Below are 27,014 nucleotides of genomic sequence, written 5' to 3'. Positions count from 1 at the left end.
ATGAAAGGACATGTTTACCCAGATGTTGTTCCTGCATTAAACAAATGGATGGACATAGGCAAATCCATTTATGTGTATTCTTTCAGCAATGTTGACGCACAGAAGTTATTGTTTGGTCATTCAGAAGAAGGACATTTGCTCCAATATTTTTCAGGTCACTTCGATACAACAGTTGGGTTGAAATGGCAATCCCAAAGCTATATAAACATCGCCGAGAAGATAAAACAAAAGACTGAAGAGTATAATTTTCTTACATACGTTCCTAAAGAGGCCAGAGCAGCGTCCGCGGCAGGTATGAAATCTATTCTCGTCGTTCGCGAAGGCAACGCTCCTCTGTCAGAAGACGACACTACTAAGTTCGAAGTAATTCACTCCTTCGCAGAGATAGTCTTTTAAATCTCCAGAAAAAAGAAAGAGGTAGAGGTAAGTCCTACAGAGCAGGAAGAATTCACGGTTAATGAAATAAACGAAAAGACCGATTCCGTGAAGAATGTTTCAGAGCCTGAGGCTGCGCAAATAAAAAAACAGAGAGAGTGACGTGGAAATAACCGAAGAAACGTCCGATGCGAACATTCACAAGATTCCCGTAGAGTCTTCGGCAGATGAAGTTAAAAATTAGACTAAAACCGCTGTGAATAATAAGACTGAAGAAAGAGCTGAATCCACTGTACCCGAAAAGACTGAAAATGACAACGAATAAAATTCAGATCAAATTCCAGAAAACAATTGTTGAAAATTCGAAAGAAGTCAGTGAAGAGAAGAAAACAGTAGATGCTGATAGTGTTAAAGAGTCCAATGCTGAAACGCCAGCCAATAATCTTGAAAAGGAAGCCGTAAATGATAAAACAGAGGCTGAAGAAAAGGTAGAATCCAGCAAAGAAGTGTCACAAGCTCAGAAATCCCAAAATCCACATCTTCGGGGATTTTAATATTATTAAAGTAGTTCAATAATCACAATCATTCCTTATCTATCAGTTTATTAGAATATCTTGGTCAAGGAGACAGAGTAGGCTGGATTAGTTCTCACAACAAAATTAAAATATCTAGAATAATGCGAGACATGAGAGTCTGTATGAGATCTGAACCAATCAGCTCACGTGATTACATGAACATTTAAAATAAGTTACATAAATCTGTTAGGAATATAAGTTAAAGCTTTCTGTCATTCTCAATGAGCTTTACCTTCATAATTAATGACAAACTATAATTAAACAATAAGTTATCTTGTAACAACATATGTAACTACGAATAAACCTAAGTATGATCCTGGTACAAAGGAATAACGTGCATGAGAAATATTAAATTGGACCAATGCTACTACAGGTAATCATTTTATGCAAGTGGAAACAATAAAGAAATGATCCAACTTACATGATTGAGTCCATACAGACATCAAATAGTATTAGTGAAAGACGAATAATTAATTCACGACTTAACGGATGGTAAGCGCGACTAGCAAAGTCTCACCGACAAAAGACAACTCATCTTCTGGTATAAGTCACCAGAGATTATATACACCATTTGTTTTTTTTTTTTTTTTTGCTTTTGTTACATTATTTCTTTCTGTTCTTTATTTCTGGACTATCGTGACAAAATAAATGTTTCGTGTGACATTGATACGGAAGTCCTTGTTACTATGATCACAAATATTTTGATAACGGTGTACACTTTTGTTACGCAAATAGTTTCTCTTTTCCCTTTCACTTCGAATGTTTCTTTCTAAAAGTGGCTTTTCCTTGTTGTATCCGTGAATGCACTTTCAGGACTCTTTTTAAAATAAATTGTTTAGTAAAAGCACTAAACATTTTTGGTCTCCTCCGTTTTCACATAATAGCAGAAATACCGAAATGGGCGAGTCAAATAAATACAATTCGTGCGACGTACATGGAAATTCCCACAAAATAGATAAATTTAGTTTCCACAAAAATTGAAGAATACTTTAAACCTGACATCGAATCTGTGCATGCCGATGGAGAAAGAAGCTAGAGTTCAATCGAATTTTAATAAAACTGAAAGCTATTTATCATTAAAGCGTTATAAATTACACCTCTATGAAAACAAACGCTTTCGTTTAAAATATAGACACTAAGACCTTCAGCAATTTCCTCATAAGCTGACTCACCTTCCGTTAACCAGCCAAATTCTGTTTTCGACGGGCAATACTTTGATTTTGGTTGTGAATCCTTCTGGTCCAAATATGTATCCAGAGATACATGTATTCGGAAATTATCTGTCGATATTTCCAGAAATAAAGGATCAGAGACGAGCATAACCTGAGGAAGCTAATTAACAAAATTCCTCTCTTATTCTTAGTCTCTCTTTCATTGATATTAAAGTTTAGTGTAGCTAAAATGACATGTAAACTGAGACATGCATGGAACAGTATAGAAAGGACGGTTATTCCCTCTGGCATTGTAATACATAATAACGTAAGAAACAATTTCCAAGTAGAAAACGATAAGACGAACAGATGAGTTCTTATGTGTGGGATGAAGATCCACAGTTCGTCTCTTCTCAGGTAAAATTGTTTTTTGCGTGCAGCGAAAGACGTCTTAAGAAGAAATACAACAAGCTTCACTGAATGTTTAATCTTATTTTTGTAACAAATGTAACAACGAATCGCAAGATACAAAAAAGGTGGATCATCATGTAATGGGTCATAATAAATGATTTCCTTATTCGGATTATTAGAACATTTTCTTTACAATATTCGCACGAATTAAACACATGCAGCAAATGTATATGTAAAGAAAGAGCTCTGTCGTATCATCATGCGATGATGCGAGCATGTAGAGAAGCTGGCCGTGTATAAAATGTTAACGTGAATTCATGGGACTAAAGGCACTCAGGAAATACACATATACACAAACTGGTGAATGCTGCGCATAGGATGATGATTGGAAAAAGAATACTCCGATATCAGTGTCATCAGAAAGTATTGGAATCTCATTCTATAGGAATATTAAATAGTCTGTTGTAATAAAGTTTATGCCGTAATTGTTCCAGTCAGTCTCCACCTAAAATTCACATCGAAAACGGGAATATAATTTATTCTAGTAGCTTGAAAAGCTTTTTTTGAAAAGGATAATAGGCCAATCACTTCATATCGAGAAATGTTTCGTGTGATAAATGTACTGATCAGTTTACACAGAAATATGGATTGAGACTTCGGACAATGTTCCCCGAAATGATCTACAAGAAAGGTTCAAAACAGAAACATTTGTGAAAGCTTGGAAACCGACAATGAATTTCACCTTAAGAATTAATCCCCGAAAAGAAATCGAAATAGAACCACGTTTGAAGTCAGTAGATATATAAGTTAACTGCAATCTTTTAAAAACTGACTTGAAAATCAAGATTCAGTGCTATCACTGTGGCGTTGTAAACCGCTTTGAAATGCCGAAAGATATAAAGCCAATTGTTGACCTTTTCTCACTGCATATAGCGGAAATGTCTGCTCTGAGAACAAACAGCACGCACTCAGCCAACAAAATAAAAAATCTTAGGAAAATAGTTATTTAGAATCAATTATTCAAATTCAATTGTGGAATGATCACCTCGGATCAGAACAATATACACTGGGAGAATGAAAAAATATAAAACTTTACTTCTAATATTAAACGAAATAAACCTGTGTTTTCCTACAAGTCAACAAGAAACCCAAGCTCGAAGCTTCAGCGGTGGTTGGAAGAGAAGAGTAGAGATAGGCGAAGAATGCTATACTGACTTAAAAAGTGGTAGAATATATCAAAATGATATCGAAAAGATCTGCAGAAACTGATACCCAGAAGGCAAACATAATTATAGTCGATATTGAAGGTACCACAACAGCAATCACATTTGTTAAGGATGTGTTATTTCCGTATGTTCGATCTAATCTTGGAGACTACGTAGAAAAGCAGTGGGAAAAAGCTGAGTTCAAGGAAGTTTTTAATCTTTTAAAGGAGCAAGCGAATCAAGACGCTGAGGATGAATTAGAAGAATTGTACTAATACCCGATCATTCCGAGGAGGGCGCAAAAGAAGCTCTTATAAAAAATGTAAATTGGCAGATGGATGCCGAAAGAAAACCCACAGCTTTAAAGCGTCTTCAGGGAGACATTTGGCGTGATGGTTAAAAGAAAGGATAGATGAAAGGACATGTTTACCCAGATGTTGTTCCTGCATTAAACAAATGGATGGACATAGGCAAATCCATTTATGTGTATTCTTTCAGCAATGTTGACGCACAGAAGTTATTGTTTGGTCATTCAGAAGAAGGACATTTGCTCCAATATTTTTCAGGTCACTTCGATACAACAGTTGGGTTGAAATGGCAATCCCAAAGCTATATAAACATCGCCGAGAAGATAAAACAAAAGACTGAAGAGTATAATTTTCTTACATACGTTCCTAAAGAGGCCAGAGCAGCGTCCGCGGCAGGTATGAAATCTATTCTCGTCGTTCGCGAAGGCAACGCTCCTCTGTCAGAAGACGACACTACTAAGTTCGAAGTAATTCACTCCTTCGCAGAGATAGTCTTTTAAATCTCCAGAAAAAAGAAAGAGGTAGAGGTAAGTCCTACAGAGCAGGAAGAATTCACGGTTAATGAAATAAACGAAAAGACTGATTCCGTGAAGAATGTTTCAGAGCCTGAGGCTGCGCAAATAAAAAAACAGAGAGAGTGACGTGGAAATAACCGAAGAAACGTCCGATGCGAACATTCACAAGATTCCCGTAGAGTCTTCGGCAGATGAAGTTAAAAATTAGACTAAAACCGCTGTGAATAATAAGACTGAAGAAAGAGCTGAATCCACTGTACCCGAAAAGACTGAAAATGACAACGAATAAAATTCAGATCAAATTCCAGAAAACAATTGTTGAAAATTCGAAAGAAGTCAGTGAAGAGAAGAAAACAGTAGATGCTGATAGTGTTAAAGAGTCCAATGCTGAAACGCCAGCCAATAATCTTGAAAAGGAAGCCGTAAATGATAAAACAGAGGCTGAAGAAAAGGTAGAATCCAGCAAAGAAGTGTCACAAGCTCAGAAATCCCAAAATCCACATCTTCGGGGATTTTAATATTATTAAAGTAGTTCAATAATCACAATCATTCCTTATCTATCAGTTTATTAGAATATCTTGGTCAAGGAGACAGAGTAGGCTGGATTAGTTCTCACAACAAAATTAAAATATCTAGAATAATGCGAGACATGAGAGTCTGTATGAGATCTGAACCAATCAGCTCACGTGATTACATGAACATTTAAAATAAGTTACATAAATCTGTTAGGAATATAAGTTAAAGCTTTCTGTCATTCTCAATGAGCTTTACCTTCATAATTAATGACAAACTATAATTAAACAATAAGTTATCTTGTAACAACATATGTAACTACGAATAAACCTAAGTATGATCCTGGTACAAAGGAATAACGTGCATGAGAAATATTAAATTGGACCAATGCTACTACAGGTAATCATTTTATGCAAGTGGAAACAATAAAGAAATGATCCAACTTACATGATTGAGTCCATACAGACATCAAATAGTATTAGTGAAAGACGAATAATTAATTCACGACTTAACGGATGGTAAGCGCGACTAGCAAAGTCTCACCGACAAAAGACAACTCATCTTCTGGTATAAGTCACCAGAGATTATATACACCATTTGTTTTTTTTTTTTTTGCTTTTGTTACATTATTTCTTTCTGTTCTTTATTTCTGGACTATCGTGACAAAATAAATGTTTCGTGTGACATTGATACGGAAGTCCTTGTTACTATGATCACAAATATTTTGATAACGGTGTACACTTTTGTTACGCAAATAGTTTCTCTTTTCCCTTTCACTTCGAATGTTTCTTTCTAAAAGTGGCTTTTCCTTGTTGTATCCGTGAATGCACTTTCAGGACTCTTTTTAAAATAAATTGTTTAGTAAAAGCACTAAACATTTTTGGTCTCCTCCGTTTTCACATAATAGCAGAAATACCGAAATGGGCGAGTCAAATAAATACAATTCGTGCGACGTACATGGAAATTCCCACAAAATAGATAAATTTAGTTTCCACAAAAATTGAAGAATACTTTAAACCTGACATCGAATCTGTGCATGCCGATGGAGAAAGAAGCTAGAGTTCAATCGAATTTTAATAAAACTGAAAGCTATTTATCATTAAAGCGTTATAAATTACACCTCTATGAAAACAAACGCTTTCGTTTAAAATATAGACACTAAGACCTTCAGCAATTTCCTCATAAGCTGACTCACCTTCCGTTAACCAGCCAAATTCTGTTTTCGACGGGCAATACTTTGATTTTGGTTGTGAATCCTTCTGGTCCAAATATGTATCCAGAGATACATGTATTCGGAAATTATCTGTCGATATTTCCAGAAATAAAGGATCAGAGACGAGCATAACCTGAGGAAGCTAATTAACAAAATTCCTCTCTTATTCTTAGTCTCTCTTTCATTGATATTAAAGTTTAGTGTAGCTAAAATGACATGTAAACTGAGACATGCATGGAACAGTATAGAAAGGACGGTTATTCCCTCTGGCATTGTAATACATAATAACGTAAGAAACAATTTCCAAGTAGAAAACGATAAGACGAACAGATGAGTTCTTATGTGTGGGATGAAGATCCACAGTTCGTCTCTTCTCAGGTAAAATTGTTTTTTGCGTGCAGCGAAAGACGTCTTAAGAAGAAATACAACAAGCTTCACTGAATGTTTAATCTTATTTTTGTAACAAATGTAACAACGAATCGCAAGATACAAAAAAGGTGGATCATCATGTAATGGGTCATAATAAATGATTTCCTTATTCGGATTATTAGAACATTTTCTTTACAATATTCGCACGAATTAAACACATGCAGCAAATGTATATGTAAAGAAAGAGCTCTGTCGTATCATCATGCGATGATGCGAGCATGTAGAGAAGCTGGCCGTGTATAAAATGTTAACGTGAATTCATGGGACTAAAGGCACTCAGGAAATACACATATACACAAACTGGTGAATGCTGCGCATAGGATGATGATTGGAAAAAGAATACTCCGATATCAGTGTCATCAGAAAGTATTGGAATCTCATTCTATAGGAATATTAAATAGTCTGTTGTAATAAAGTTTATGCCGTAATTGTTCCAGTCAGTCTCCACCTAAAATTCACATCGAAAACGGGAATATAATTTATTCTAGTAGCTTGAAAAGCTTTTTTTGAAAAGGATAATAGGCCAATCACTTCATATCGAGAAATGTTTCGTGTGATAAATGTACTGATCAGTTTACACAGAAATATGGATTGAGACTTCGGACAATGTTCCCCGAAATGATCTACAAGAAAGGTTCAAAACAGAAACATTTGTGAAAGCTTGGAAACCGACAATGAATTTCACCTTAAGAATTAATCCCCGAAAAGAAATCGAAATAGAACCACGTTTGAAGTCAGTAGATATATAAGTTAACTGCAATCTTTTAAAAACTGACTTGAAAATCAAGATTCAGTGCTATCACTGTGGCGTTGTAAACCGCTTTGAAATGCCGAAAGATATAAAGCCAATTGTTGACCTTTTCTCACTGCATATAGCGGAAATGTCTGCTCTGAGAACAAACAGCACGCACTCAGCCAACAAAATAAAAAATCTTAGGAAAATAGTTATTTAGAATCAATTATTCAAATTCAATTGTGGAATGATCACCTCGGATCAGAACAATATACACTGGGAGAATGAAAAAATATAAAACTTTACTTCTAATATTAAACGAAATAAACCTGTGTTTTCCTACAAGTCAACAAGAAACCCAAGCTCGAAGCTTCAGCGGTGGTTGGAAGAGAAGAGTAGAGATAGGCGAAGAATGCTATACTGACTTAAAAAGTGGTAGAATATATCAAAATGATATCGAAAAGATCTGCAGAAACTGATACCCAGAAGGCAAACATAATTATAGTCGATATTGAAGGTACCACAACAGCAATCACATTTGTTAAGGATGTGTTATTTCCGTATGTTCGATCTAATCTTGGAGACTACGTAGAAAAGCAGTGGGAAAAAGCTGAGTTCAAGGAAGTTTTTAATCTTTTAAAGGAGCAAGCGAATCAAGACGCTGAGGATGAATTAGAAGAATTGTACTAATACCCGATCATTCCGAGGAGGGCGCAAAAGAAGCTCTTATAAAAAATGTAAATTGGCAGATGGATGCCGAAAGAAAACCCACAGCTTTAAAGCGTCTTCAGGGAGACATTTGGCGTGATGGTTAAAAGAAAGGATAGATGAAAGGACATGTTTACCCAGATGTTGTTCCTGCATTAAACAAATGGATGGACATAGGCAAATCCATTTATGTGTATTCTTTCAGCAATGTTGACGCACAGAAGTTATTGTTTGGTCATTCAGAAGAAGGACATTTGCTCCAATATTTTTCAGGTCACTTCGATACAACAGTTGGGTTGAAATGGCAATCCCAAAGCTATATAAACATCGCCGAGAAGATAAAACAAAAGACTGAAGAGTATAATTTTCTTACATACGTTCCTAAAGAGGCCAGAGCAGCGTCCGCGGCAGGTATGAAATCTATTCTCGTCGTTCGCGAAGGCAACGCTCCTCTGTCAGAAGACGACACTGCTAAGTTCGAAGTAATTCACTCCTTCGCAGAGATAGTCTTTTAAATCTCCAGAAAAAAGAAAGAGGTAGAGGTAAGTCCTACAGAGCAGGAAGAATTCACGGTTAATGAAATAAACGAAAAGACCGATTCCGTGAAGAATGTTTCAGAGCCTGAGGCTGCGCAAATAAAAAAACAGAGAGAGTGACGTGGAAATAACCGAAGAAACGTCCGATGCGAACATTCACAAGATTCCCGTAGAGTCTTCGGCAGATGAAGTTAAAAATTAGACTAAAACCGCTGTGAATAATAAGACTGAAGAAAGAGCTGAATCCACTGTACCCGAAAAGACTGAAAAGTCTGAAAATGACAACGAATAAAATTCAGATCAAATTCCAGAAAACAATTGTTGAAAATTCGAAAGAAGTCAGTGAAGAGAAGAAAACAGTAGATGCTGATAGTGTTAAAGAGTCCAATGCTGAAACGCCAGCCAATAATCTTGAAAAGGAAGCCGTAAATTATAAAACAGAGGCTGAAGAAAAGGTAGAATCCAGCAAAGAAGTGTCACAAGCTCAGAAATCCCAAAATCCACATCTTCGGGGATTTTAATATTATTAAAGTAGTTCAATAATCACAATCATTCCTTATCTACCAGTTTATTAGAATATCTTGGTCAAGGAGACAGAGTAGGCTGGATTAGTTCTCACAACAAAATTAAAATATCTAGAATAATGCGAGACATGAGAGTCTGTATGAGATCTGAACCAATCAGCTCACGTGATTACATGAACATTTAAAATAAGTTACATAAATCTGTTAGGAATATAAGTTAAAGCTTTCTGTCATTCTCAATGAGCTTTACCTTCATAATTAATGACAAACTATAATTAAACAATAAGTTATCTTGTAACAACATATGTAACTACGAATAAACATAAGTATGATCCTGGTACAAAGGAATAACGTGCATGAGAAATATTAAATTGGACCAATGCTACTACAGGTAATCATTTTATGCAAGTGGAAACAATAAAGAAATGATCCAACTTACATGATTGAGTCCATACAGACATCAAATAGTATTAGTGAAAGACGAATAATTAATTCACGACTTAACGGATGGTAAGCGCGACTAGCAAAGTCTCACCGACAAAAGACAACTCATCTTCTGGTATAAGTCACCAGAGATTATATACACCATTTGTTTTTTTTTTTTTTTTTTGCTTTTGTTACATTATTTCTTTCTGTTCTTTATTTCTGGACTATCGTGACAAAATAAATGTTTCGTGTGACATTGATACGGAAGTCCTTGTTACTATGATCACAAATATTTTGATAACGGTGTACACTTTTGTTACGCAAATAGTTTCTCTTTTCCCTTTCACTTCGAATGTTTCTTTCTAAAAGTGGCTTTTCCTTGTTGTATCCGTGAATGCACTTTCAGGACTCTTTTTAAAATAAATTGTTTAGTAAAAGCACTAAACATTTTTGGTCTCCTCCGTTTTCACATAATAGCAGAAATACCGAAATGGGCGAGTCAAATAAATACAATTCGTGCGACGTACATGGAAATTCCCACAAAATAGATAAATTTAGTTTCCCCAAAAATTGAAGAATACTTTAAACCTGACATCGAATCTGTGCATGCCGATGGAGAAAGAAGCTAGAGTTCAATCGAATTTTAATAAAACTGAAAGCTATTTATCATTAAAGCGTTATAAATTACACCTCTATGAAAACAAACGCTTTCGTTTAAAATATAGACACTAAGACCTTCAGCAATTTCCTCATAAGCTGACTCACCTTCCGTTAACCAGCCAAATTCTGTTTTCGACGGGCAATACTTTGATTTTGGTTGTGAATCCTTCTGGTCCAAATATGTATCCAGAGATACATGTATTCGGAAATTATCTGTCGATATTTCCAGAAATAAAGGATCAGAGACGAGCATAACCTGAGGAAGCTAATTAACAAAATTCCTCTCTTATTCTTAGTCTCTCTTTCATTGATATTAAAGTTTAGTGTAGCTAAAATGACATGTAAACTGAGACATGCATGGAACAGTATAGAAAGGACGGTTATTCCCTCTGGCATTGTAATACATAATAACGTAAGAAACAATTTCCAAGTAGAAAACGATAAGACGAACAGATGAGTTCTTATGTGTGGGATGAAGATCCACAGTTCGTCTCTTATCAGTTAAAATTGTTTTTTGCGTGCAGCGAAAGACGTCTTAAGAAGAAATACAACAAGCTTCACTGAATGTTTAATCTTATTTTTGTAACAAATGTAACAACGAATCGCAAGATACAAAAAAGGTGGATCATCATGTAATGGGTCATAATAAATGATTTCCTTATTCGGATTATTAGAACATTTTCTTTACAATATTCGCACGAATTAAACACATGCAGCAAATGTATATGTAATGAAAGAGCTCTGTCGTATCATCATGCGATGATGCGAGCATGTAGAGAAGCTGGCCGTGTATAAAATGTTAACGTGAATTCATGGGACTAAAGGCACTCAGGAAATACACATATACACAAACTGGTGAATGCTGCGCATAGGATGATGATTGGAAAAAGAATACTCCGATATCAGTGTCATCAGAAAGTATTGGAACCTCATTCTATAGGAATATTAAATAGTCTGTTGTAATAAAGTTTATGCCGTAATTGTTCCAGTCAGTCTCCACCTAAAATTCACATCGAAAACGGGAATATAATTTATTCTAGTAGCTTGAAAAGCTTTTTTTGAAAAGGATAATAGGCCAATCACTTCATATCGAGAAATGTTTCGTGTGATAAATGTACTGATCAGTTTACACAGAAATATGGATTGAGACTTCGGACAATGTTCCCCGAAATGATCTACAAGAAAGGTTCAAAACAGAAACATTTGTGAAAGCTTGGAAACCGACAATGAATTTCACCTTAAGAATTAATCCCCGAAAAGAAATCGAAATAGAACCACGTTTGAAGTCAGTAGATATATAAGTTAACTGCAATCTTTTAAAAACTGACTTGAAAATCAAGCTTCAGTGCTATCACTGTGGCGTTGTAAACCGCTTTGAAATGCCGAAAGATATAAAGCCAATTGTTGACCTTTTCTCACTGCATATAGCGGAAATGTCTGCTCTGAGAACAAACAGCACGCACTCAGCCAACAAAATAAAAAATCTTAGGAAAATAGTTATTTAGAATCAATTATTCAAATTCAATTGTGGAATGATCACCTCGGATCAGAACAATATACACTGGGAGAATGAAAAAATATAAAACTTTACTTCTAATATTAAACGAAATAAACCTGTGTTTTCCTACAAGTCAACAAGAAACCCAAGCTCGAAGCTTCAGCGGTGGTTGGAAGAGAAGAGTAGAGATAGGCGAAGAATGCTATACTGACTTAAAAAGTGGTAGAATATATCAAAATGATATCGAAAAGATCTGCAGAAACTGATACCCAGAAGGCAAACATAATTATAGTCGATATTGAAGGTACCACAACAGCAATCACATTTGTTAAGGATGTGTTATTTCCGTATGTTCGATCTAATCTTGGAGACTACGTAGAAAAGCAGTGGGAAAAAGCTGAGTTCAAGGAAGTTTTTAATCTTTTAAAGGAGCAAGCGAATCAAGACGCTGAGGATGAATTAGAAGAATTGTACTAATACCCGATCATTCCGAGGAGGGCGCAAAAGAAGCTCTTATAAAAAATGTAAATTGGCAGATGGATGCCGAAAGAAAACCCACAGCTTTAAAGCGTCTTCAGGGAGACATTTGGCGTGATGGTTAAAAGAAAGGATAGATGAAAGGACATGTTTACCCAGATGTTGTTCCTGCATTAAACAAATGGATGGACATAGGCAAATCCATTTATGTGTATTCTTTCAGCAATGTTGACGCACAGAAGTTATTGTTTGGTCATTCAGAAGAAGGACATTTGCTCCAATATTTTTCAGGTCACTTCGATACAACAGTTGGGTTGAAATGGCAATCCCAAAGCTATATAAACATCGCCGAGAAGATAAAACAAAAGACTGAAGAGTATAATTTTCTTACATACGTTCCTAAAGAGGCCAGAGCAGCGTCCGCGGCAGGTATGAAATCTATTCTCGTCGTTCGCGAAGGCAACGCTCCTCTGTCAGAAGACGACACTGCTAAGTTCGAAGTAATTCACTCCTTCGCAGAGATAGTCTTTTAAATCTCCAGAAAAAAGAAAGAGGTAGAGGTAAGTCCTACAGAGCAGGAAGAATTCACGGTTAATGAAATAAACGAAAAGACCGATTCCGTGAAGAATGTTTCAGAGCCTGAGGCTGCGCAAATAAAAAAACAGAGAGAGTGACGTGGAAATAACCGAAGAAACGTCCGATGCGAACATTCACAAGATTCCCGTAGAGTCTTCGGCAGATGAAGTTAAAAATTAGACTAAAACCGCTGTGAATAATAAGACTGAAGAAAGAGCTGAATCCACTGTACCCGAAAAGACTGAAAAGTCTGAAAATGACAACGAATAAAATTCAGATCAAATTCCAGAAAACAATTGTTGAAAATTCGAAAGAAGTCAGTGAAGAGAAGAAAACAGTAGATGCTGATAGTGTTAAAGAGTCCAATGCTGAAACGCCAGCCAATAATCTTGAAAAGGAAGCCGTAAATGATAAAACAGAGGCTGAAGAAAAGGTAGAATCCAGCAAAGAAGTGTCACAAGCTCAGAAATCCCAAAATCCACATCTTCGGGGATTTTAATATTATTAAAGTAGTTCAATAATCACAATCATTCCTTATCTATCAGTTTATTAGAATATCTTGGTCAAGGAGACAGAGTAGGCTGGATTAGTTCTCACAACAAAATTAAAATATCTAGAATAATGCGAGACATGAGAGTCTGTATGAGATCTGAACCAATCAGCTCACGTGATTACATGAACATTTAAAATAAGTTACATAAATCTGTTAGGAATATAAGTTAAAGCTTTCTGTCATTCTCAATGAGCTTTACCTTCATAATTAATGACAAACTATAATTAAACAATAAGTTATCTTGTAACAACATATGTAACTACGAATAAACATAAGTATGATCCTGGTACAAAGGAATAACGTGCATGAGAAATATTAAATTGGACCAATGCTACTACAGGTAATCATTTTATGCAAGTGGAAACAATAAAGAAATGATCCAACTTACATGATTGAGTCCATACAGACATCAAATAGTATTAGTGAAAGACGAATAATTAATTCACGACTTAACGGATGGTAAGCGCGACTAGCAAAGTCTCACCGACAAAAGACAACTCATCTTCTGGTATAAGTCACCAGAGATTATATACACCATTTGTTTTTTTTTTTTTTTTGCTTTTGTTACATTATTTCTTTCTGTTCTTTATTTCTGGACTATCGTGACAAAATAAATGTTTCGTGTGACATTGATACGGAAGTCCTTGTTACTATGATCACAAATATTTTGATAACGGTGTACACTTTTGTTACGCAAATAGTTTCTCTTTTCCCTTTCACTTCGAATGTTTCTTTCTAAAAGTGGCTTTTCCTTGTTGTATCCGTGAATGCACTTTCAGGACTCTTTTTAAAATAAATTGTTTAGTAAAAGCACTAAACATTTTTGGTCTCCTCCGTTTTCACATAATAGCAGAAATACCGAAATGGGCGAGTCAAATAAATACAATTCGTGCGACGTACATGGAAATTCCCACAAAATAGATAAATTTAGTTTCCCCAAAAATTGAAGAATACTTTAAACCTGACATCGAATCTGTGCATGCCGATGGAGAAAGAAGCTAGAGTTCAATCGAATTTTAATAAAACTGAAAGCTATTTATCATTAAAGCGTTATAAATTACACCTCTATGAAAACAAACGCTTTCGTTTAAAATATAGACACTAAGACCTTCAGCAATTTCCTCATAAGCTGACTCACCTTCCGTTAACCAGCCAAATTCTGTTTTCGACGGGCAATACTTTGATTTTGGTTGTGAATCCTTCTGGTCCAAATATGTATCCAGAGATACATGTATTCGGAAATTATCTGTCGATATTTCCAGAAATAAAGGATCAGAGACGAGCATAACCTGAGGAAGCTAATTAACAAAATTCCTCTCTTATTCTTAGTCTCTCTTTCATTGATATTAAAGTTTAGTGTAGCTAAAATGACATGTAAACTGAGACATGCATGGAACAGTATAGAAAGGACGGTTATTCCCTCTGGCATTGTAATACATAATAACGTAAGAAACAATTTCCAAGTAGAAAACGATAAGACGAACAGATGAGTTCTTATGTGTGGGATGAAGATCCACAGTTCGTCTCTTATCAGTTAAAATTGTTTTTTGCGTGCAGCGAAAGACGTCTTAAGAAGAAATACAACAAGCTTCACTGAATGTTTAATCTTATTTTTGTAACAAATGTAACAACGAATCGCAAGATACAAAAAAGGTGGATCATCATGTAATGGGTCATAATAAATGATTTCCTTATTCGGATTATTAGAACATTTTCTTTACAATATTCGCACGAATTAAACACATGCAGCAAATGTATATGTAAAGAAAGAGCTCTGTCGTATCATCATGCGATGATGCGAGCATGTAGAGAAGCTGGCCGTGTATAAAATGTTAACGTGAATTCATGGGACTAAAGGCACTCAGGAAATACACATATACACAAACTGGTGAATGCTGCGCATAGGATGATGATTGGAAAAAGAATACTCCGATATCAGTGTCATCAGAAAGTATTGGAACCTCATTCTATAGGAATATTAAATAGTCTGTTGTAATAAAGTTTATGCCGTAATTGTTCCAGTCAGTCTCCACCTAAAATTCACATCGAAAACGGGAATATAATTTATTGTAGTAGCTTGAAAAGCTTTTTTTGAAAAGGATAATAGGCCAATCACTTCATATCGAGAAATGTTTCGTGTGATAAATGTACTGATCAGTTTACACAGAAATATGGATTGAGACTTCGGACAATGTTCCCCGAAATGATCTACAAGAAAGGTTCAAAACAGAAACATTTGTGAAAGCTTGGAAACCGACAATGAATTTCACCTTAAGAATTAATCCCCGAAAAGAAATCGAAATAGAACCACGTTTGAAGTCAGTAGATATATAAGTTAACTGCAATCTTTTAAAAACTGACTTGAAAATCAAGATTCAGTGCTATCACTGTGGCGTTGTAAACCGCTTTGAAATGCCGAAAGATATAAAGCCAATTGTTGACCTTTTCTCACTGCATATAGCGGAAATGTCTGCTCTGAGAACAAACAGCACGCACTCAGCCAACAAAATAAAAAATCTTAGGAAAATAGTTATTTAGAATCAATTATTCAAATTCAATTGTGGAATGATCACCTCGGATCAGAACAATATACACTGGGAGAATGAAAAAATATAAAACTTTACTTCTAATATTAAACGAAATAAACCTGTGTTTTCCTACAAGTCAACAAGAAATCCAAGTTTGTAGCTTCAACGGTGGTTGGAAGAGAAGAGTAGAGATAGGCGAAGAATGCTATACTGACTTAAAAAGTGGTAGAATATATCAAAATGATATCGAAAAGATCTGCAGAAACTGATACCCAGAAGACAAACATAATTATAGTCGATATTGAAGGTACCACAACAGCAATCACATTTATTAAGGATGCGTTATTTCCGTATGTCCGATCTAATCTTGGAGACTACGTAGAAAAGCAGTGGGAAAAAGCTGAGTTCAAGGAACTTTTTAATCTTTTAAAGGAGCAAGCGAATCAAGACGTTGAGGATGAATTAGAAGAATTGTACTAATACCCGATCATTCCGAGGAGGGCGCAAAAGAAGCTCTTATAAAAAATGTAAATTGGCAGATGGATGCCGAAAGAAAACCCACAGCTTTAAAGCGTCTTCAGGGAGACATTTGGCGTGATGGTTAAAAGAAAGGATAGATGAAAGGACATGTTTACCCAGATGTTGTTCCTGCATTAAACAAATGGATGGACATAGGCAAATCCATTTATGTGTATTCTTTCAGCAATGTTGACGCACAGAAGTTATTGTTTGGTCATTCAGAAGAAGGACATTTGCTCCAATATTTTTCAGGTCACTTCGATACAACAGTTGGGTTGAAATGGCAATCCCAAAGCTATATAAACATCGCCGAGAAGATAAAACAAAAGACTGAAGAGTATAATTTTCTTACATACGTTCCTAAAGAGGCCAGAGCAGCGTCCGCGGCAGGTATGAAATCTATTCTCGTCGTACACGAAGGCAACGCTCCTCTGTCAGAAGACGACACTGCTAAGTTCGAAGTAATTCACTCCTTCGCAGAGATAGTCTTTTAAATCTCCAGAAAAAAGAAAGAGGTAGAGGTAAGTCCTACAGAGCAGGAAGAATTCACGGTTAATGAAATAAACGAAAAGACCGATTCCGTGAAGAATGTTTCAGAGCCTGAGGCTGCGCAAATAAAAAAACAGAGAGAGTGACGTGGAAATAACCGAAGAAACGTCCGATGCGAACATTCACAAGATTCCCGTAGAGTCTTCGGCAGATGAAGTTAAAAATTAGACTAAAACCGCTGTGAATAATAAGACTGAAGAAAGAGCTGAATCCACTGTACCCGAAAAGACTGAAAATGACAACGAATAAAATTCAGATCAAATTCCAGAAAACAATTGTTGAAAATTCGAAAGAAGTCAGTGAAGAGAAGAAAACAGTAGATGCTGATAGTGTTAAAGAGTCCAATGCTGAAACGCCAGCCAATAATCTTGAAAAGGAAGCCGTAAATGATAAAACAGAGGCTGAAGAAAAGGTAGAATCCAGCAAAGAAGTGTCACAAGCTCAGAAATCCCAAAATCCACATCTTCGGGGATTTTAATATTATTAAAGTAGTTCAATAATCACAATCATTCCTTATCTATCAGTTTATTAGAATATCTTGGTCAAGGAGACAGAGTAGGCTGGATTAGTTCTCACAACAAAATTAAAATATCTAGAATAATGCGAGACATGAGAGTCTGTATGAGATCTGAACCAATCAGCTCACGTGATTACATGAACATTTAAAATAAGTTACATAAATCTGTTAGGAATATAAGTTAAAGCTTTCTGTCATTCTCAATGAGCTTTACCTTCATAATTAATGACAAACTATAATTAAACAATAAGTTATCTTGTAACAACATATGTAACTACGAATAAACATAAGTATGATCCTGGTACAAAGGAATAACGTGCATGAGAAATATTAAATTGGACCAATGCTACTACAGGTAATCATTTTATGCAAGTGGAAACAATAAAGAAATGATCCAACTTACATGATTGAGTCCATACAGACATCAAATAGTATTAGTGAAAGACGAATAATTAATTCACGACTTAACGGATGGTAAGCGCGACTAGCAAAGTCTCACCGACAAAAGACAACTCATCTTCTGGTATAAGTCACCAGAGATTATATACACCATTTGTTTTTTTTTTTTTGCTTTTGTTACATTATTTCTTTCTGTTCTTTATTTCTGGACTATCGTGACAAAATAAATGTTTCGTGTGACATTGATACGGAAGTCCTTGTTACTATGATCACAAATATTTTGATAACGGTGTACACTTTTGTTACGCAAATAGTTTCTCTTTTCCCTTTCACTTCGAATGTTTCTTTCTAAAAGTGGCTTTTCCTTGTTGTATCCGTGAATGCACTTTCAGGACTCTTTTTAAAATAAATTGTTTAGTAAAAGCACTAAACATTTTTGGTCTCCTCCGTTTTCACATAATAGCAGAAATACCGAAATGGGCGAGTCAAATAAATACAATTCGTGCGACGTACATGGAAATTCCCACAAAATAGATAAATTTAGTTTCCACAAAAATTGAAGAATACTTTAAACCTGACATCGAATCTGTGCATGCCGATGGAGAAAGAAGCTAGAGTTCAATCGAATTTTAATAAAACTGAAAGCTATTTATCATTAAAGCGTTATAAATTACACCTCTATGAAAACAAACGCTTTCGTTTAAAATATAGACACTAAGACCTTCAGCAATTTCCTCATAAGCTGACTCACCTTCCGTTAACCAGCCAAATTCTGTTTTCGACGGGCAATACTTTGATTTTGGTTGTGAATCCTTCTGGTCCAAATATGTATCCAGAGATACATGTATTCGGAAATTATCTGTCGATATTTCCAGAAATAAAGGATCAGAGACGAGCATAACCTGAGGAAGCTAATTAACAAAATTCCTCTCTTATTCTTAGTCTCTCTTTCATTGATATTAAAGTTTAGTGTAGCTAAAATGACATGTAAACTGAGACATGCATGGAACAGTATAGAAAGGACGGTTATTCCCTCTGGCATTGTAATACATAATAACGTAAGAAACAATTTCCAAGTAGAAAACGATAAGACGAACAGATGAGTTCTTATGTGTGGGATGAAGATCCACAGTTCGTCTCTTCTCAGGTAAAATTGTTTTTTGCGTGCAGCGAAAGACGTCTTAAGAAGAAATACAACAAGCTTCACTGAATGTTTAATCTTATTTTTGTAACAAATGTAACAACGAATCGCAAGATACAAAAAAGGTGGATCATCATGTAATGGGTCATAATAAATGATTTCCTTATTCGGATTATTAGAACATTTTCTTTACAATATTCGCACGAATTAAACACATGCAGCAAATGTATATGTAAAGAAAGAGCTCTGTCGTATCATCATGCGATGATGCGAGCATGTAGAGAAGCTGGCCGTGTATAAAATGTTAACGTGAATTCATGGGACTAAAGGCACTCAGGAAATACACATATACACAAACTGGTGAATGCTGCGCATAGGATGATGATTGGAAAAAGAATACTCCGATATCAGTGTCATCAGAAAGTATTGGAATCTCATTCTATAGGAATATTAAATAGTCTGTTGTAATAAAGTTTATGCCGTAATTGTTCCAGTCAGTCTCCACCTAAAATTCACATCGAAAACGGGAATATAATTTATTGTAGTAGCTTGAAAAGCTTTTTTTGAAAAGGATAATAGGCCAATCACTTCATATCGAGAAATGTTTCGTGTGATAAATGTACTGATCAGTTTACACAGAAATATGGATTGAGACTTCGGACAATGTTCCCCGAAATGATCTACAAGAAAGGTTCAAAACAGAAACATTTGTGAAAGCTTGGAAACCGACAATGAATTTCACCTTAAGAATTAATCCCCGAAAAGAAATCGAAATAGAACCACGTTTGAAGTCAGTAGATATATAAGTTAACTGCAATCTTTTAAAAACTGACTTGAAAATCAAGATTCAGTGCTATCACTGTGGCGTTGTAAACCGCTTTGAAATGCCGAAAGATATAAAGCCAATTGTTGACCTTTTCTCACTGCATATAGCGGAAATGTCTGCTCTGAGAACAAACAGCACGCACTCAGCCAACAAAATAAAAAATCTTAGGAAAATAGTTATTTAGAATCAATTATTCAAATTCAATTGTGGAATGATCACCTCGGATCAGAACAATATACACTGGGAGAATGAAAAAATATAAAACTTTACTTCTAATATTAAACGAAATAAACCTGTGTTTTCCTACAAGTCAACAAGAAATCCAAGTTTGTAGCTTCAACGGTGGTTGGAAGAGAAGAGTAGAGATAGGCGAAGAATGCTATACTGACTTAAAAAGTGGTAGAATATATCAAAATGATATCGAAAAGATCTGCAGAAACTGATACCCAGAAGACAAACATAATTATAGTCGATATTGAAGGTACCACAACAGCAATCACATTTATTAAGGATGCGTTATTTCCGTATGTCCGATCTAATCTTGGAGACTACGTAGAAAAGCAGTGGGAAAAAGCTGAGTTCAAGGAACTTTTTAATCTTTTAAAGGAGCAAGCGAATCAAGACGTTGAGGATGAATTAGAAGAATTGTACTAATACCCGATCATTCCGAGGAGGGCGCAAAAGAAGCTCTTATAAAAAATGTAAATTGGCAGATGGATGCCGAAAGAAAACCCACAGCTTTAAAGCGTCTTCAGGGAGACATTTGGCGTGATGGTTAAAAGAAAGGATAGATGAAAGGACATGTTTACCCAGATGTTGTTCCTGCATTAAACAAATGGATGGACATAGGCAAATCCATTTATGTGTATTCTTTCAGCAATGTTGACGCACAGAAGTTATTGTTTGGTCATTCAGAAGAAGGACATTTGCTCCAATATTTTTCAGGTCACTTCGATACAACAGTTGGGTTGAAATGGCAATCCCAAAGCTATATAAACATCGCCGAGAAGATAAAACAAAAGACTGAAGAGTATAATTTTCTTACATACGTTCCTAAAGAGGCCAGAGCAGCGTCCGCGGCAGGTATGAAATCTATTCTCGTCGTACACGAAGGCAACGCTCCTCTGTCAGAAGACGACACTGCTAAGTTCGAAGTAATTCACTCCTTCGCAGAGATAGTCTTTTAAATCTCCAGAAAAAAGAAAGAGGTAGAGGTAAGTCCTACAGAGCAGGAAGAATTCACGGTTAATGAAATAAACGAAAAGACCGATTCCGTGAAGAATGTTTCAGAGCCTGAGGCTGCGCAAATAAAAAAACAGAGAGAGTGACGTGGAAATAACCGAAGAAACGTCCGATGCAAACATTCACAAGATTCCCGTAGAGTCTTCGGCAGATGAAGTTAAAAATTAGACTAAAACCGCTGTGAATAATAAGACTGAAGAAAGAGCTGAATCCACTGTACCCGAAAAGACTGAAAATGACAACGAATAAAATTCAGATCAAATTCCAGAAAACAATTGTTGAAAATTCGAAAGAAGTCAGTGAAGAGAAGAAAACAGTAGATGCTGATAGTGTTAAAGAGTCCAATGCTGAAACGCCAGCCAATAATCTTGAAAAGGAAGCCGTAAATGATAAAACAGAGGCTGAAGAAAAGGTAGAATCCAGCAAAGAAGTGTCACAAGCTCAGAAATCCCAAAATCCACATCTTCGGGGATTTTAATATTATTAAAGTAGTTCAATAATCACAATCATTCCTTATCTATCAGTTTATTAGAATATCTTGGTCAAGGAGACAGAGTAGGCTGGATTAGTTCTCACAACAAAATTAAAATATCTAGAATAATGCGAGACATGAGAGTCTGTATGAGATCTGAACCAATCAGCTCACGTGATTACATGAACATTTAAAATAAGTTACATAAATCTGTTAGGAATATAAGTTAAAGCTTTCTGTCATTCTCAATGAGCTTTACCTTCATAATTAATGACAAACTATAATTAAACAATAAGTTATCTTGTAACAACATATGTAACTACGAATAAACATAAGTATGATCCTGGTACAAAGGAATAACGTGCATGAGAAATATTAAATTGGACCAATGCTACTACAGGTAATCATTTTATGCAAGTGGAAACAATAAAGAAATGATCCAACTTACATGATTGAGTCCATACAGACATCAAATAGTATTAGTGAAAGACGAATAATTAATTCACGACTTAACGGATGGTAAGCGCGACTAGCAAAGTCTCACCGACAAAAGACAACTCATCTTCTGGTATAAGTCACCAGAGATTATATACACCATTTGTTTTTTTTTTTTGCTTTTGTTACATTATTTCTTTCTGTTCTTTATTTCTGGACTATCGTGACAAAATAAATGTTTCGTGTGACATTGATACGGAAGTCCTTGTTACTATGATCACAAATATTTTGATAACGGTGTACACTTTTGTTACGCAAATAGTTTCTCTTTTCCCTTTCACTTCGAATGTTTCTTTCTAAAAGTGGCTTTTCCTTGTTGTATCCGTGAATGCACTTTCAGGACTCTTTTTAAAATAAATTGTTTAGTAAAAGCACTAAACATTTTTGGTCTCCTCCGTTTTCACATAATAGCAGAAATACCGAAATGGGCGAGTCAAATAAATACAATTCGTGCGACGTACATGGAAATTCCCACAAAATAGATAAATTTAGTTTCCACAAAAATTGAAGAATACTTTAAACCTGACATCGAATCTGTGCATGCCGATGGAGAAAGAAGCTAGAGTTCAATCGAATTTTAATAAAACTGAAAGCTATTTATCATTAAAGCGTTATAAATTACACCTCTATGAAAACAAACGCTTTCGTTTAAAATATAGACACTAAGACCTTCAGCAATTTCCTCATAAGCTGACTCACCTTCCGTTAACCAGCCAAATTCTGTTTTCGACGGGCAATACTTTGATTTTGGTTGTGAATCCTTCTGGTCCAAATATGTATCCAGAGATACATGTATTCGGAAATTATCTGTCGATATTTCCAGAAATAAAGGATCAGAGACGAGCATAACCTGAGGAAGCTAATTAACAAAATTCCTCTCTTATTCTTAGTCTCTCTTTCATTGATATTAAAGTTTAGTGTAGCTAAAATGACATGTAAACTGAGACATGCATGGAACAGTATAGAAAGGACGGTTATTCCCTCTGGCATTGTAATACATAATAACGTAAGAAACAATTTCCAAGTAGAAAACGATAAGACGAACAGATGAGTTCTTATGTGTGGGATGAAGATCCACAGTTCGTCTCTTCTCAGGTAAAATTGTTTTTTGCGTGCAGCGAAAGACGTCTTAAGAAGAAATACAACAAGCTTCACTGAATGTTTAATCTTATTTTTGTAACAAATGTAACAACGAATCGCAAGATACAAAAAAGGTGGATCATCATGTAATGGGTCATAATAAATGATTTCCTTATTCGGATTATTAGAACATTTTCTTTACAATATTCGCACGAATTAAACACATGCAGCAAATGTATATGTAAAGAAAGAGCTCTGTCGTATCATCATGCGATGATGCGAGCATGTAGAGAAGCTGGCCGTGTATAAAATGTTAACGTGAATTCATGGGACTAAAGGCACTCAGGAAATACACATATACACAAACTGGTGAATGCTGCGCATAGGATGATGATTGGAAAAAGAATACTCCGATATCAGTGTCATCAGAAAGTATTGGAATCTCATTCTATAGGAATATTAAATAGTCTGTTGTAATAAAGTTTATGCCGTAATTGTTCCAGTCAGTCTCCACCTAAAATTCACATCGAAAACGGGAATATAATTTATTGTAGTAGCTTGAAAAGCTTTTTTTGAAAAGGATAATAGGCCAATCACTTCATATCGAGAAATGTTTCGTGTGATAAATGTACTGATCAGTTTACACAGAAATATGGATTGAGACTTCGGACAATGTTCCCCGAAATGATCTACAAGAAAGGTTCAAAACAGAAACATTTGTGAAAGCTTGGAAACCGACAATGAATTTCACCTTAAGAATTAATCCCCGAAAAGAAATCGAAATAGAACCACGTTTGAAGTCAGTAGATATATAAGTTAACTGCAATCTTTTAAAAACTGACTTGAAAATCAAGATTCAGTGCTATCACTGTGGCGTTGTAAACCGCTTTGAAATGCCGAAAGATATAAAGCCAATTGTTGACCTTTTCTCACTGCATATAGCGGAAATGTCTGCTCTGAGAACAAACAGCACGCACTCAGCCAACAAAATAAAAAATCTTAGGAAAATAGTTATTTAGAATCAATTATTCAAATTCAATTGTGGAATGATCACCTCGGATCAGAACAATATACACTGGGAGAATGAAAAAATATAAAACTTTACTTCTAATATTAAACGAAATAAACCTGTGTTTTCCTACAAGTCAACAAGAAATCCAAGTTTGTAGCTTCAACGGTGGTTGGAAGAGAAGAGTAGAGATAGGCGAAGAATGCTATACTGACTTAAAAAGTGGTAGAATATATCAAAATGATATCGAAAAGATCTGCAGAAACTGATACCCAGAAGACAAACATAATTATAGTCGATATTGAAGGTACCACAACAGCAATCACATTTATTAAGGATGCGTTATTTCCGTATGTCCGATCTAATCTTGGAGACTACGTAGAAAAGCAGTGGGAAAAAGCTGAGTTCAAGGAACTTTTTAATCTTTTAAAGGAGCAAGCGAATCAAGACGTTGAGGATGAATTAGAAGAATTGTACTAATACCCGATCATTCCGAGGAGGGCGCAAAAGAAGCTCTTATAAAAAATGTAAATTGGCAGATGGATGCCGAAAGAAAACCCACAGCTTTAAAGCGTCTTCAGGGAGACATTTGGCGTGATGGTTAAAAGAAAGGATAGATGAAAGGACATGTTTACCCAGATGTTGTTCCTGCATTAAACAAATGGATGGACATAGGCAAATCCATTTATGTGTATTCTTTCAGCAATGTTGACGCACAGAAGTTATTGTTTGGTCATTCAGAAGAAGGACATTTGCTCCAATATTTTTCAGGTCACTTCGATACAACAGTTGGGTTGAAATGGCAATCCCAAAGCTATATAAACATCGCCGAGAAGATAAAACAAAAGACTGAAGAGTATAATTTTCTTACATACGTTCCTAAAGAGGCCAGAGCAGCGTCCGCGGCAGGTATGAAATCTATTCTCGTCGTACACGAAGGCAACGCTCCTCTGTCAGAAGACGACACTGCTAAGTTCGAAGTAATTCACTCCTTCGCAGAGATAGTCTTTTAAATCTCCAGAAAAAAGAAAGAGGTAGAGGTAAGTCCTACAGAGCAGGAAGAATTCACGGTTAATGAAATAAACGAAAAGACCGATTCCGTGAAGAATGTTTCAGAGCCTGAGGCTGCGCAAATAAAAAAACAGAGAGAGTGACGTGGAAATAACCGAAGAAACGTCCGATGCGAACATTCACAAGATTCCCGTAGAGTCTTCGGCAGATGAAGTTAAAAATTAGACTAAAACCGCTGTGAATAATAAGACTGAAGAAAGAGCTGAATCCACTGTACCCGAAAAGACTGAAAATGACAACGAATAAAATTCAGATCAAATTCCAGAAAACAATTGTTGAAAATTCGAAAGAAGTCAGTGAAGAGAAGAAAACAGTAGATGCTGATAGTGTTAAAGAGTCCAATGCTGAAACGCCAGCCAATAATCTTGAAAAGGAAGCCGTAAATGATAAAACAGAGGCTGAAGAAAAGGTAGAATCCAGCAAAGAAGTGTCACAAGCTCAGAAATCCCAAAATCCACATCTTCGGGGATTTTAATATTATTAAAGTAGTTCAATAATCACAATCATTCCTTATCTATCAGTTTATTAGAATATCTTGGTCAAGGAGACAGAGTAGGCTGGATTAGTTCTCACAACAAAATTAAAATATCTAGAATAATGCGAGACATGAGAGTCTGTATGAGATCTGAACCAATCAGCTCACGTGATTACATGAACATTTAAAATAAGTTACATAAATCTGTTAGGAATATAAGTTAAAGCTTTCTGTCATTCTCAATGAGCTTTACCTTCATAATTAATGACAAACTATAATTAAACAATAAGTTATCTTGTAACAACATATGTAACTACGAATAAACATAAGTATGATCCTGGTACAAAGGAATAACGTGCATGAGAAATATTAAATTGGACCAATGCTACTACAGGTAATCATTTTATGCAAGTGGAAACAATAAAGAAATGATCCAACTTACATGATTGAGTCCATACAGACATCAAATAGTATTAGTGAAAGACGAATAATTAATTCACGACTTAACGGATGGTAAGCGCGACTAGCAAAGTCTCACCGACAAAAGACAACTCATCTTCTGGTATAAGTCACCAGAGATTATATACACCATTTGTTTTTTTTTTTTTTTTGCTTTTGTTACATTATTTCTTTCTGTTCTTTATTTCTGGACTATCGTGACAAAATAAATGTTTCGTGTGACATTGATACGGAAGTCCTTGTTACTATGATCACAAATATTTTGATAACGGTGTACACTTTTGTTACGCAAATAGTTTCTCTTTTCCCTTTCACTTCGAATGTTTCTTTCTAAAAGTGGCTTTTCCTTGTTGTATCCGTGAATGCACTTTCAGGACTCTTTTTAAAATAAATTGTTTAGTAAAAGCACTAAACATTTTTGGTCTCCTCCGTTTTCACATAATAGCAGAAATACCGAAATGGGCGAGTCAAATAAATACAATTCGTGCGACGTACATGGAAATTCCCACAAAATAGATAAATTTAGTTTCCACAAAAATTGAAGAATACTTTAAACCTGACATCGAATCTGTGCATGCCGATGGAGAAAGAAGCTAGAGTTCAATCGAATTTTAATAAAACTGAAAGCTATTTATCATTAAAGCGTTATAAATTACACCTCTATGAAAACAAACGCTTTCGTTTAAAATATAGACACTAAGACCTTCAGCAATTTCCTCATAAGCTGACTCACCTTCCGTTAACCAGCCAAATTCTGTTTTCGACGGGCAATACTTTGATTTTGGTTGTGAATCCTTCTGGTCCAAATATGTATCCAGAGATACATGTATTCGGAAATTATCTGTC

General features: G+C 35.4%; 1 protein-coding gene and 6 pseudogenes across 1 annotated transcript; all 7 read left to right on the top strand.

Annotated features, from left to right (window-relative positions):
* LOC145687525 (enolase-phosphatase E1 pseudogene) lies at window positions 1-396 on the top strand (annotated as a pseudogene).
* Window positions 397-4,129: 3,733 nt separating this feature from the next.
* On the top strand, window positions 4,130-4,525 carry LOC145687524 (enolase-phosphatase E1 pseudogene; annotated as a pseudogene).
* Window positions 4,526-8,255: 3,730 nt separating this feature from the next.
* Window positions 8,256-8,651, top strand: LOC145687523 (enolase-phosphatase E1-like). Its single transcript, XM_081760989.1, has one exon. The coding sequence runs from the start codon at window positions 8,256-8,258 to the stop codon at window positions 8,649-8,651; it is 396 nt and encodes a 131-aa protein (XP_081617115.1).
* Window positions 8,652-12,017: 3,366 nt separating this feature from the next.
* LOC145687522 (enolase-phosphatase E1 pseudogene) lies at window positions 12,018-12,833 on the top strand (annotated as a pseudogene).
* A 3,698-nt stretch (window positions 12,834-16,531) lies between these two features.
* On the top strand, window positions 16,532-16,927 carry LOC145687521 (enolase-phosphatase E1 pseudogene; annotated as a pseudogene).
* A 3,729-nt stretch (window positions 16,928-20,656) lies between these two features.
* Window positions 20,657-21,052, top strand: LOC145687520 (enolase-phosphatase E1 pseudogene; annotated as a pseudogene).
* Window positions 21,053-24,780: 3,728 nt separating this feature from the next.
* LOC145687519 (enolase-phosphatase E1 pseudogene) lies at window positions 24,781-25,176 on the top strand (annotated as a pseudogene).
* Window positions 25,177-27,014: the final 1,838 nt, after the last annotated feature.

This window comes from Thermobia domestica, chromosome 6, assembly GCF_964235325.1.
Source record: "Thermobia domestica chromosome 6, izTheDome1.hap1.1, whole genome shotgun sequence".
In the NCBI taxonomy this organism is placed as follows: Eukaryota; Metazoa; Arthropoda; class Insecta; order Zygentoma; family Lepismatidae; genus Thermobia; species Thermobia domestica.
The sequence above is the reverse complement of the archived record's forward strand: the minus strand, read 5'-3'. Positions and strand labels throughout refer to the sequence as shown.